A 13294-nucleotide genomic window follows, 5' to 3' on the forward strand; every position below is an offset into this window, starting at 1 on the left:
GCTCCTCAAAGGGAGGTGTTCTGGCCTTCATGCAGGTTTGAAGCTAGAAGAAAATTACTTAGCCAGTTAGAGTTAACCAGTTATGAGCTTTTTGTCTGAGATGAAAATTGAAACAAAGGACACGTATTAAGAATCATATCAACTATATTTTCAGCAATTTTTCACGCACTGGTACAGCATCATTCTTGCTCTCCTCTCCTCTTCATCTGGCTGTACTTTCCCCCATGTCCCTCTCACCATCAGCATGCTAGGTCAGCTGTAAGTGTAAAGAGCAATTAGACTGGACAAAGAAATAACACAGCACATGATGTGGGAGATGGGCATTTGATAATTAAAAGTCTAAATTCAATTCACATTCATAATGAATACATGCTCTGTTCTGTAGGATGTGCTGCTGCCAGTACTTTGTCCTTGACCCGGTCCCAGACTGGGTCATCATCCTCCATTTTATGCTTAAACCGAGGATCCAGGGTCACCTCTCAGAGGAAAGCTTTGAGTTTGTCAGTATGATATGTAGATCTCTAGTTCGAATAATAAAATATAATGGTTATTTTTCTTCTTGATATCAGAATTGGTACAGAGATAGAAGTTGATTGGTGGAAATGAGCTTTTGTTCAATGCAACCTAAAACATTTTCCTTTAAACTAAACAAAATCCACATTCAGGGCTTGTGTCATCCAGGTGTGTTCAACGGGTTATGCTTTAATAACTGACTACATGACTTTAACCAAGTTACCATGGTTACCATGTTATTTGGGATTTTTGCAGTAATCTGGATTGTGTTTATTTGATTATAGTCAAATTATTATTTTGCATGTAAGAGCACTCAGTGGGTGGCCAGTGCCAATGTGGAATATTAGGTTTCTGTGAGAGGTGGTGATGCATCTTTTCACACCTCTCGCTATTTCTGTGCCCACTATTCTACCAAGTGGCATCCCGGTTTTTCATTACCCATCTCATCACCTCTGTCGCCATGACATCAATATCTTGCGAGGAGAAATTAGACTCTAGCAACAGAGATGTCGTCCTTTGTGTGTACATTGTGTAGTCATCTCCTATTACCCATTTTGAACATTCAAGTCAACCTTTATTCAATTCAGTTAATTTGTATAGCAAATCACAACAGACGTTATCTCAGGGCACTTCTCAAACTACTCTAGTAAACAGTTGTAAATGTGATGACTGCAGCAGATCTTCGTGGTGGGGCAACGAGGCAAAACCCAGCGCTTATTTATCGGCCGAAACGGAAGAAAGATAAAAGGTCGCTTGAGGCTTTTTGTCTTTGTCTGTGCTCTTTTTAAATTCTGTTGTCTCAGCACTGACCTCCTTTTCTTTTTTTGCTTCCTTTTCAGTTGACTTTGTAGTCTGTGAGTCAGAAAGCGAACCAGTTCATGAGGGCTTTGCCACAGGTGGCTAGTTGACAATGTATGTGAGGCTCAGTGTAAAATAAAATAAAGTATAACCAGCCTTTTTTTTTTTTTATACCTTACTGCTGCAAGAGTAACCCTGTTGTCTGAAGTCTACATCACCACTTATAAATACAGTCTCTTGTCTTGTAATCATAGAGGAAGTAAATAGTCGAATGAGTCAACAACTGTGTATGATCAGTAACATGTTTAAGTCAATTTCTAAGCAAAATACTACACATTCACTAGTTCCTGCTCCTTTAATGTGGTGATTTTCAACTTTTCTCTGTTTTACATCATAGTAAACTGAATATATTTGACATTTTGTACATGTAAAGAATTAATATACAATAACAGCAGATTAATCGATCATGAAAATAATTAGTTGCGGCCACAGTGTCATACATCATTCCTTTTGCTTGTTACGTCCACATTTTCAACAGTACTGTATGTCACGTGTAAACACAAACACTCATTTAACCACTTATGACACTTACCAAAGCAGAAGATACAGATCTGTACAACACTCTCAGACCTTCCTATTAACTGTGGCTTTCTCTAGCGTGAACATGTTGAACAGAGATCAGTCTGATATCAGGACGCACGTTCATTTCACACAATTAGAAATTGTGTGCTGGGCGGCCTCAGCTGTATTCAAACTGCTCTTAGTTTGGCCTAATATTGTGTAGCAATTTGTATTACAGGAAGGATGGATAACTACTACAAATATTGATGCAAATGTTGATAAATGAGATTGCAAATTAGATGATTAGATTAACAGGAAAATGATCTACTTGAAAGATTTGCATTTGTGATATAAGCTTACACTGTGTACTGTTGCATGTCCAAATGCGCACGTTCATCATCGAGAGTCTACACTTGATTTTTGTATTTTTTATTTTATCATTAGAAGTGTTACAGCGTTGCTTATTGAAGCTCAATTTATGAATCTTTTGCAGAGATTGTGCTTATGAAGTGTTGAAGAGTCTAGCTACTTCATTTGATTTTTTTTTACACTTGATTTCAACAGAAAAAAAAAAATCAAGTATTATGGTTTTAGGCAAATGACATGCTTCCATGCTCCTTCTTTTTTCCGTTTTAGCACGTAGACGGGGAGTCATTGTGCTTTTGCTCGGCAGCCCAATAACAGATTCATTGTTTCACCTTTTGGAGTCATTCAAATCTAGCAGCTGCATCTTTCCAGTTATTGAGAGATACTTTATGAGATGTGACCCAATAGTGTGGGAATGTTATCAGTAATAATCATTTATAGTGACAGTATCTCACCACACCACCCCCATGTTTCCGCAGCCATGGTTGAAACTGTACCTTGCATGTAACATGTTCCATAACTATAATCAGATTTCATTGTTCATGAGATGTTTGCATTAATGTCGTACTTGAAGTCTTTTTTTTTTTTTTTTTAAATACTTTGAAATATGTAATGTGATCAATTATCTACAAAGGTGAGATAAAAGAAAAAAAACAGCACTTGAAAAATGTGGATGACGAGCAAAGACACGTGACATGTTTAAAATCAGGAAGAAGGCAAACTGAATCAGGGTCATTGTTGCGTAAACAAAGTTCCCTCAAGGTGAGCTTCTTAGGAAATTCTGTGTTAACTTATGTTCACACATGTTTTGAAATCATGCAAGCTTGCAAGACAGATCTTGCATTTTGTGCCCTTGCTGTGACCAAATGCACAATACGTATAGTGTGTGTGTGTTTGTGTGCGCACATGCATACAAAAATGTACTGACAAACTTTTTTCCCCCCTTCTTCTGAATTCTATCTGTTACATCGGCCTAGATCAGGAAGTCTCGCTCTTACTTAAAAGTTACAGTGTCTCCCACCTAGTCTAGCCTAGTATCAGAACCCACACAAAGGCCACAGCATCAACTGTTCACTTCCTCCTCATGCCTGCCATCATTTCATGCCACGGCAATGCGAACGATAAGAGAACGGTATAACTGACTGTGGCAGATGGCCATCAGTGACCGATACAAGGAACTGTTACTCTTGTGAATAATCACTCAGAGCTCACTTCATGTACTATTTTACCTAGCTTAAATGGCAAAGAGAATCTGATAGATGAGGAAATGTATAACCACTCCCAGTGTGTATTTGTAACCAAATTTAGACTGCTGAGGCTGCCTGTGTGTTTTAAGGAAGTGTCAGTGAAGGAGCTGTAGCTATGGTATGAATTGGCAGGCTGCAGTGTTTCTTCTGTGGGCTCAGCAGAATACAGTCTACAATATTCTCCCTTCCTCCTCCTGCTCCCACTGCTGCTCACTCTATACTTTACTTCCCTTTTTTCCCCATACACATTCATTATACGCCACATTTACTGGTGTTGACTATTTTACAGTCCAGAACATATTTCAACACATTTATTGATAGAAATATAACAAGAGAAAACTTTGAAGCCATTTTCAGTACCTGTGCACTTCAGATAATCTGAACCTGATTAGGAAATACTTTAAAGAATACTGCTAAAATGAGATATTTTAGTGCTAGAAGTTCTTCCTGACAGGAGTGCTTGTCTCTGTTAATTCTGGACGAGAAAGTGTTGAGTTTGAGTCTTTACATCCTCTTTACTGCAGCACAGGCTTAGTTGGTGTAGGTGTATGTGTTGTTCGTGGTATTCTAAATCCCCCCACCTGTTCATTTATAAACCCAGTTTTTGTGTCATGTGACTATTTTTACTCTGCAGTTAACAGCAGGCTGTAAAGATGGTGAAGACTTCAGTTTGATGCATTTTGCATTACAGAGAGAAATACGGAAACTAACCGTTCAATAAATGACAGAACAACATCGAAACAGTCAGTGGCGGTTTCAGTTTGTAGTCACACACTGCTTGCAGCTAGTTGTGTGTTAGTAGCCCTTTTTTAAGATATCCCATCTGTATGAGCATACATCTGTTTCTGCATCTTCATTTCTTCTTTAATTGGGCAATAGCACATCTTTTATTGGTCTGCTGTAGCTGTTTTTATGGAGATTAGACTCTTGAATCTAGTACAGTGCTCAAGCATCACACTGCTTGCTTTATTATGTTCGTGTACTCTGCTTCCACTGCAGCAGGAAGTAGAGTGGTTGTCTAATGATCAGCATGTCATGCTGCACAGTGTGGCCATTATTTTTTTAGACTTAAGCCTCACAATTGAGATGGATCCAAAAATAGCAGAATTGTTCTGTGCAGCACTTGTTTTTTGGGGGTGTGGTGCTGCAGCTGTCTGAGCTATAGCTTGGCTCTAGACTGTAGTTTTTAGGTCCAGTGTCTGTTATCTGTTGTTTAGTTTAGTTTTTTGTTCCCTCAGCAATAAAAACATACAGAAATGTGACATCCTTTTTAAGATGACTGCATTAATGGCAATTATTTTGCTGGTGTGATGCACATGAACACTTAAACCATAGTCCTTGCACTTGATTTCCTCTGTTGGTCAACAGCTGTGTCAGCCAACACAGTCAAAGTCAAACACACACACTCACACTCACACACTCACACACTCACACGCATGCACGCATACACGCATACACACATACACGCATACAACCCACAAATCAGCTGCTGCTTCTGCACTTCAAGGCGTCCATTCCCAGAGCTCATTAGCACTGGACGTCACACACACACACACCATTACAAATAATAACACGGTGCACCTCCAAAAAGTGTCTGCTCAGTGACTTCTATACAATCCAAATTTCTATGACTACACATTTGTGTTTAACTTGACTTTACTTGCGGTTGGTTGCTTATATTCAACGTTGCTCACACATGCTGTGCAGTTTCTGTGGCAAGACAGCACATAGATTCTGTGTGCACCTGCTCTGTTGGTGTACAGTAGGAAATCTTTATGTGATATTGATTTCAGCATGTTGTTACAGTAAAGTACATTGAGGTGAAAAAATAGCTCATGACTGATTAAAAATACCTTCTGTTTTTTTTCCAAGCTGCACGGCTTCTTATAGAGCAGTTACTGTACAGCCTGTCTTAAAATTAAATGCAATGGAACAAAATATACTCAAATATACTGATTTGTGTTCCTGTAGATAGTAAGTACTATAACAGATGTTACTGATGTTTTAATGATTTTTAGTTAAAGTCCAAGACTGAAAGTCCAAGACTGTTAAAGTCCAAGACTGTTGCTGCTTTTTCACCATTTTGCCTCACCACTCTTCATGTTTTTGCATGTTCATACAAAATTTGTTGAAAATGTAAATCCATGGACTCTGTATCCAAAGATAGTATGGTTTATTATGTAAAATGTCTGCCTGTGTATGCAGTGAAAATAGGTAAATGTATTTAAAATTTGAATCAAGGTAGTTCAGGTAAAGGGCTGACATCCATTTCTTTAGGGGCGTTGTTTTGTGTATATAAGCTAAAGGTCGCACACTAGCTGCATTTCGAACGCAGGAGCTTTCTCCAGGTATGAAGAGAAGGAGAAGAGAAAGAACTCTATTCCTCTACCGGAGAGACCAGGGTCAAAATTAAGTTCCAAAGAGTGTTTTACTGCTCAAAAAGTCCCTGCTCAGGTTGTGGCTTCTGAAGTTAACTGAACTTTGTGGGTGAGGTTTGCAGAGATGACTTTAATTTTAAAAATGTAATTCATAAAACAAGGAAGTACTCCTTTATCGATTTAGGACCAGTCTAAGATGACAGGTGGACATTTATGTTCGATTGTTAATGCTAAAAGTAATGTTTTAAAAAAGAGCGAGAGAAAACAAAAATGGTGTGAGTAAGAGAGAGAGACACCAAATGGCCGTGGTCGAGTGAATGAAAAAAAGAGTGTTTGTAGCAGCAGTTACGTTCTTAAGCAAAAATAAATAACCATCAAATACTCAACAGATGTTGTTGAGGAGACAAATGCTCTTAGTTTTAATTAAATTTTCCTCCCCTAATTTTCTCCTTTTCATTCAGTCATTACGTCCGTTTCATGCAGCAGTAAATACAAATACCAGGATAAATATGTGTTGTTGTTTCCTCCATGTGCTAACGTGATTCCTAAATGCTGCCATCATTTTTTAAACTCCTCATGGGTCTAATTTTGTATGATCTACCTGGTTCCTTCACATGTGGTGGAAACACAAACAGGAGTGCACTACTTAGACTTTAAAGGTCCAGATTTAGTCCCTAAGATGAGCTCATCTGGGTTCAAAGTAGCTGGAACTTTTGGTGGAAAGCCTTTTTCATGGCAAAATGTCAGATGCAAAAAAAGCCTTGGTGAAGATTTTTGACTAAGGTTTAGACTTTATTAAAATACAGTCAATTGATTTCGCTGTTAAAGCTCTTAAATGAGTACTTCTCTACCCTCAGGTAATATTTTTATATTGGCAATTCTGAGATGTTAAGTTTGAAAAGCTTGTGTGTCAAATGTAGTTTTCTAATACAGTAAAGCCACGTTTTTTTCTAAATGCAGTCGTTAGCGGAGTGTGTCATTATTTTAATATACAAAGGTTTGATTTAAAGTGTAATCCCTTATCTGTCTGTCTATCTGTCTGTGTGGTAATATGTGTGCTGGCATGATCTTAGTCTTTGTTAGGCCGGGGCATATGTGGTTTGTGAAGCAGCCTGAGGCAGTAGTAGTTTTGACTGTTAATTTATCTCAGGGAACTGTCACATGTTCAGTTTGGAAAGGAGACACACTGTTCTCATCCTAAATTGTCATTTATATAATCTTCTTCTCATGTTTTAGGTTTTTCATGAACAGTTTTTTGTTTTTTGTTGACCTAATATTTTTGTCTTCTGTCATTTGTCTCTCCACCAGCTCCTCTCCATATACACGGGAGAATGGGAGGCCCTTACATTTCCAGCCCCCAGCGTTGGAGTTTGGGACTCAGTAAGTTCAGTTCCCACTTTTTATTTTCACATGACGTGTCTTAACAAGTATCACTTTCTTCTGAAAATGATTAAAGCACTTATTACATGCCAAATAACACAACACAAGGACAAAATGTACTTCATTTCACCATCCCTCTTCTTTTGTTTATTATTTTTTTGGCTTTATGCCTTCATTTGAGTCAGTGTAGCAAGCCAGGAAACGAGGAAAGGGAGAGAGAGAGGGGTGTGACATGCAACAAGGATCCCCTAGTCGGGAATCGAGTCGTAGATGTTGCAGTTATATGGTATGCGGCTTAACCATTAGGCCCCCAGAGCACCCTGCCATCTTGGTCTTGAGTGATGTGGAAAACTCCACCGACCTAATTTATCCTGAGTTAAAATAAGCTGATGGAGTCATAGCAAAGTGAACTGTCGCTGTGATGAATGCTACAGAAAGGGAAGATTTCATAAAGCAGGGGGCCCCCGTGAACCTTAAAGTAGAGACAGGACATCCAAGTATGGAAGCGAGCTTACTTTCCCAGCATTCAGACGCATACTGGAGAGGGTTGACCCCAGTCAAAAGGGTTAAGAACTTCACTGATTGCCTCCATATTCCCAAAACAGAAAGAATATCAGCTGTGTTGCTGTGGTTGGATAGTGGTTTCATTGCTCCTGTTAAAAGCAAACAGTCACAAGCTTGCATGTATTTTGTTATATTTTATTTAATACATGAGGAATGCAAAAGGCAGGCAACTTGCCAAAAATCATGTAATATTATTAATACTAATAAAAGAATTGGATAAATATTTGGACTCTTAGATATAATAATTGCATCTGGAAATGTATAGTGAAGAGCAACACATGAATATAAGATTAAAGTCCCACACATCAGCTTGGGATTGTCTGTGTGGGAACAGTAATTACACTGTTCATTTCTACCAGCAGCATTAATTAGTTAGTAATCTCGAAGATGAGACTAGAGAAAATTTGTATTAGAACTAATGCACAGCTTGTAGACATGCAGATATGTTCATTAACAGAACAATGACACAGGATATAATAATAATAATAAAGAAACAGATGTTAAAAGACCTACAGTGATGCAGCTAAACAAGACCAAAATAAACCTGTCTGAAAGTGACTGTAGCGAAGTTAAACTGACCGGAGGGCCTTTAAATTACCCAAGGCACTCCACTTTATCCTTTCTGTGGCTTGAGCGTGCTGCATGGTGTTGCAGGCAGTATCTGCAGCGGACTGCATTTAATTGTGGTGCGAAAATCCTCTCTGCCCGTGTCCAAAAATATGTCTTCATGCTAATCAGACAGAAATTCGCAACGCAGTATGACCGTTATATGAAACGTGTTGACAGTTGGACAAGCTACACTGAGTGTTTCTGCTCTCACTCTTAAGAAAGGGACATTTTAGAACATTACAGTCGTTCTGTGAGGAAAATTAAACAAAAAATTTGATGTAGTTGCACAATAATATTGGCCCATCATCGTCTGATAAAATCTTTAAAATGTAATATATGCATGTCGCCTTCTCCTCCGCTGCCTGGCTGTCTTTCCCACTGCGGATTGTTTCACCCTGATGGTCGCGGTGCTCCCTCCGCAGGCTCAACTTCATTCAGCTGCAGGACAGACCTGCTGCTTTAACCTAAATAACAAATGAAGGATCTGTGACACAGTTGGATCCCCATGGAGAGTCAGGGCTAGCAGAGCATTAAGCGCAGCATGGCCAGAGGGAAGCAGAGCCAGCTAACCTCCCAGCTATCCGCAGCTGGCCGGGGGGATCCAACCAGACCACTGAGCCCCAGTTTGTTATTCAGGTTAAAGTGGGAAGAAGCAGCAGGTCTGTCAGGCTGCTGAGTGAAGTGGAGCCTGCAGGGGAAGCACGGGTCGGTTGTAGTTGGAAAATATTAGCATATTGGATGTCAGCAAATAATCTAATAATGTGCATCTCGAAAACTGCACAATTATGTTGAAGAAGTATCCATAGGTGCAACTGGCAGAATTGATTATGAAAACAAAGCTGGTGCACTAGCTTAAAATGCTGTGCTGTGACAAGTTCAGGTACACAAAGTTACACAAGAGCAGCTCCCCTTATTTTTGTTTGAGGGGGGCTTCATTATCTAACAGAGATGAGAAGTGTTATGTCAATGTCTGAGGGGCCCAACATTGAAGTGTTGTTTTCACCAAAACACCTTATATCGTCCGTGTGGGAGTATTTTGGTTACATAAAGAAAGGCCAGCAGGTTGTTCAAGAAGAAAGATCTCCAACCTCCAGATTCAACACTTTGAACTTAATACAACTACGAGATCACCATCCAGCTATTCATGCTCAAATTAATGTAATACACTTAGTAATAACTAAGTAAAAAAAAAACCATCAATTTAGTGGAAAGTTACTTAATCAAACATTGAGCTTGTAGGGAAGTAAATATACAGCAAGCGACACTTTCTATCAACAAGGCAGCAGTGAGTTAAGAGGTGTTTCAGTGTAACGTAAACCAACAGCAATAAAAAAAACAGGAAAGACGGTGTGTAGTACCCTCAAGGGCTCAAGTGCGACCATGTACATCCTGTTGCTTCCTTTCATCTGTGCTGAGTAAACGCTGCGTCTGGTAGGTAAATATGCAAAGTGTAAAATACTTACTTAACATTAGGATCTGGTAGACTTCCAGCACTACACCATGGGATCGAAGTAATTGCATTTCAGTGATTAATAACACACCTGCATAAAGGATATCCTCAATTTCTTTCTTTCGTTTTTACTAAAAGTGCAACAAAAAAATACAGGATTTTCTCAGGTCACATGTAAAATTAGAGTAATTATTGAAATTAGATTATTTTACATTAATTTTAGATATTATAGATGACAGCTAATGATAAAAACGACCTACATTAGTGATATTTTCCTTAAGGGATTAATAAAGTTCATCATAGTCCTATATTATTAATAATATATATATTTTAAATACTATATTTTAAATATTAGAAAATCAACTGAAGTCATTACTGCAATGTCCAGTTGACGTCCATCTCGGCATGTTTTATTTACTTTCCTTTTTATCTGGTATTTCTGCAGTTCAACACACTGTTGCACAATCCATGGCGAAATGTGTGTCTCAGGCTCCCTTTTTTAAAACAAAACATGCTCATCTGATTTTAACCATCCATAGTATTGTGAAATAAATGATTGCATAATAATCATGAAACTGTGATTAGCAATAAAAATGCTCCCATTCTTCTCCTGTGCTCGGTCTGCAGAGAGAGAGAGGGGGGGGCATTGGTGTACATAAAGACCACCATTGACTTCACACTAATTACATCAGGGGTGACCAGATTTCATGTGCTGCTCTGTTTAACAACAAGCTGAGCGTCGACTTCAGCTGACACACGCAAAATTTCTCTACATTGAAAGAAAAGTGAAGAAATGATGAAAGTAGATAGTTTAAACCTGCAGAAAAGACTCACAGTTATGATAATCCAGTGATAGCTGGTCCCTGTTGATGTAGAGGACAGATGTCTTTATAAAAAAACAAACAATAGACAGAAAAACACTTCAACAGTACACATTTCATTCATGTTGTCATTGTCAGATCACATCTCATTCACGCTAACCAAATATTTGCCGTCTCAGCAGCACATTGCAATGAACAATTCATGTACTGTACTAAGTCAACATTCGATTATTAGACTAGTCATAAGCCCTTTTCACACAGAAGTCATAAATACTTTGGTTCAGTCGTCCGGACATTACCCAGCGAAGCTGTATGTGTGAACACAAACGTCGCAATCAGTCGGACCAGACATTAAACAGATGTCACTCTGCCAGCCCACTAGTACAAAGTCAGTGTAATGTCCAGTTGAGCCCATGTTTGGATACAGCAGTGAAACCTCACAGTTAGCAAGGGAGCTACAACTGCTGGAGACTTTACGAGCAATATATTGAACAACTGGTGAACAAGCAGAACATGAACTTAATATTATGTCTATGACTTCCAGCAGTCAATTCACCTCTCATCCACAGCCACTGTTTTACATATGTGGCTGCCGCTGGATTAACGCTAATGGGAGAGTTCCTGTTCTTTCTCGTAAAATAGAAGTAGTTTTCTTTCTGGTGGAAAAATAAAGAATTCAAAATTGAAAATAAAAATGCTGATTTAGAATGGCTGCGTATTTTTTACTTCATGCCCTGCCTCCCGCACCCCTCCCCTAAACCAAACAGAGTATTTCCAGCACGTGAAAACAGACACATCTTCTGCTGTGTGCTTCATGTGTGAAAGGGCAACTCCAGAAAATGTCCGGACCTGAGTTCATATGTGAAAACAGCCTAGTTTAGTGTGCATTCCAAAAATAGTTGTAACAGCAGGGTCCACAAAACATTTACATCGTCATTTGAACAGTTCTCAGTTTATGGTTTGCACCCTTCAAAATATTTTTAAACTCTAGCATTTGTCACATGAGGAAAATCTATACATCCATATAAACATCTTGGTGATTTCCATTTTGGGGGTGTATATTTGGTAGGTTATATAGGGGAGTATGTAGGTCAAATGCCATCAAACAAACGACATTTCTGGCACAGACTCAACAAATACTAACCAATAAAAACGTATTACAGTATGCAGTATTTATTATTGGATTATAGTGTGTAGAGGTGACTGTTGGTGTTGCTTATGCTCTGTATCTCCAAAATAATAAAACCACAATTACATTAAGTCATGCACTCACTTTGTATTATGTAATATTATCTCTAATGAAAAGTGCCTCACATCCCGCCACATTCAGCCATACATTGTTAATGCAGCACATTTAAATAGCTTTATTATATAACCTTTGTGTGAGAAAACGGCACAGAGAAAGTTAAATTATATAGAAATATTTATATTTTAATTACATAGGGGGGAAGAAAAACTAAATTATGAATTTAATTAAAGTGAAGTGCTTGTTTGAAAAGGTGTAGTTAGGTGCATTTTCTTGGTTTTGGTGTCACCAAGCAAAAAAAAAAGAGTTTGGTGGCAACGTGTCATTTGAATAGATTAAAGCAAAAAATGTCCAAACCCTTCTCATCACTTCCTTGTGTCCTTATTTGTATATGTGTGTTATACTACTGACACTGGGGCCTTTACGAGATTAAAAATGAATAGCTCATACTTGTTACCTATCTGTTGACAAGGGACAAATGGCTGATTAACCTCTCATAGCTTTCTGTGTTAACAGAATGCAAAACACTAGTTATTCAGTGACTCCTCTAATTTAGGGCTAATCTCGAAAGATAATCTCTAATTTGCAAACAGTAAACTATCATCTAACCTTTTATGTAAAAGAAATGAAAACATTTGGAGTCTGTTTCCCAGTTATAAATACTATATGAACCAGAGAATTACACTATTTATTCACATAAGTAAGACTTTAATAAGAGAAGGTTTACAAAATGTGACATAATTAACAATGACGATTTTAACCCTAATGGCGAAGCGGAAGTTGATTCAAAATGATGCTTTTTTTTTTTTTTTGGTTATAAGAGTGATGCAGTGCTAGCTTTTAGATTTAAAAAAAAAGAAAGTAAAAATGTATGAATCGTTTGAACCTTTGACCACACCCACCTGTGTGTGGTGTGTTGTACTTGCAGTAGAAGACCTCATTTAAAAGCAGCTATTGTAGCTGATAAATAATCGGCGAACCATTCGGTGCCTTTTTAAAATGTGATATGTGTGTTCCCCAAATTTCTCAACTTGCTAAGTTGGTCCATGAGTAAAAGCTTAGTGCTGAGCCCCGTTATTTACGATGCTGTTCTGACTGTCTTTACAGGCCGCTGGGGCTGCCAAGAGCTGAAACCATAAATATACACAACCCCAGCCAGGAAGTTCCTGTGACACTGCTGTCAATGTTTACATCCAGCAGTCATTTTTACATACCTTCCTTCCACAGAAGAGTAAGTGTGTATACAAGTGTCTTTTTTATTTTTTTGTATAGATAGGTTTATTAAAAATATACAAATTACAGAATATATACGTACTTTAGAGGCATATTCCCTTTTTCCAATTTTTTAACAATACACAAAA

At 38.2% G+C, this 13294-nt stretch overlaps 1 protein-coding gene across 1 annotated transcript in view; it reads left to right on the plus strand.

Annotated features, from left to right (window-relative positions):
- The window catches only part of tmem131l (transmembrane 131 like), a 44087-nt gene that overhangs the window by 9930 nt on the left and 20863 nt on the right, over positions 1 to 13294 (plus strand). The window contains exons 4-5 of the mRNA XM_062433962.1: positions 7172 to 7243; positions 13041 to 13164. Coding sequence (XP_062289946.1) covers positions 7172 to 7243; positions 13041 to 13164 — 196 coding nt within the window. The remainder of the gene's footprint in view (positions 1 to 7171; positions 7244 to 13040; positions 13165 to 13294) is intronic.

Source organism: Scomber scombrus, chromosome 2, assembly GCF_963691925.1.
Source record: "Scomber scombrus chromosome 2, fScoSco1.1, whole genome shotgun sequence".
NCBI classification, from domain to species: Eukaryota; Metazoa; Chordata; class Actinopteri; order Scombriformes; family Scombridae; genus Scomber; species Scomber scombrus.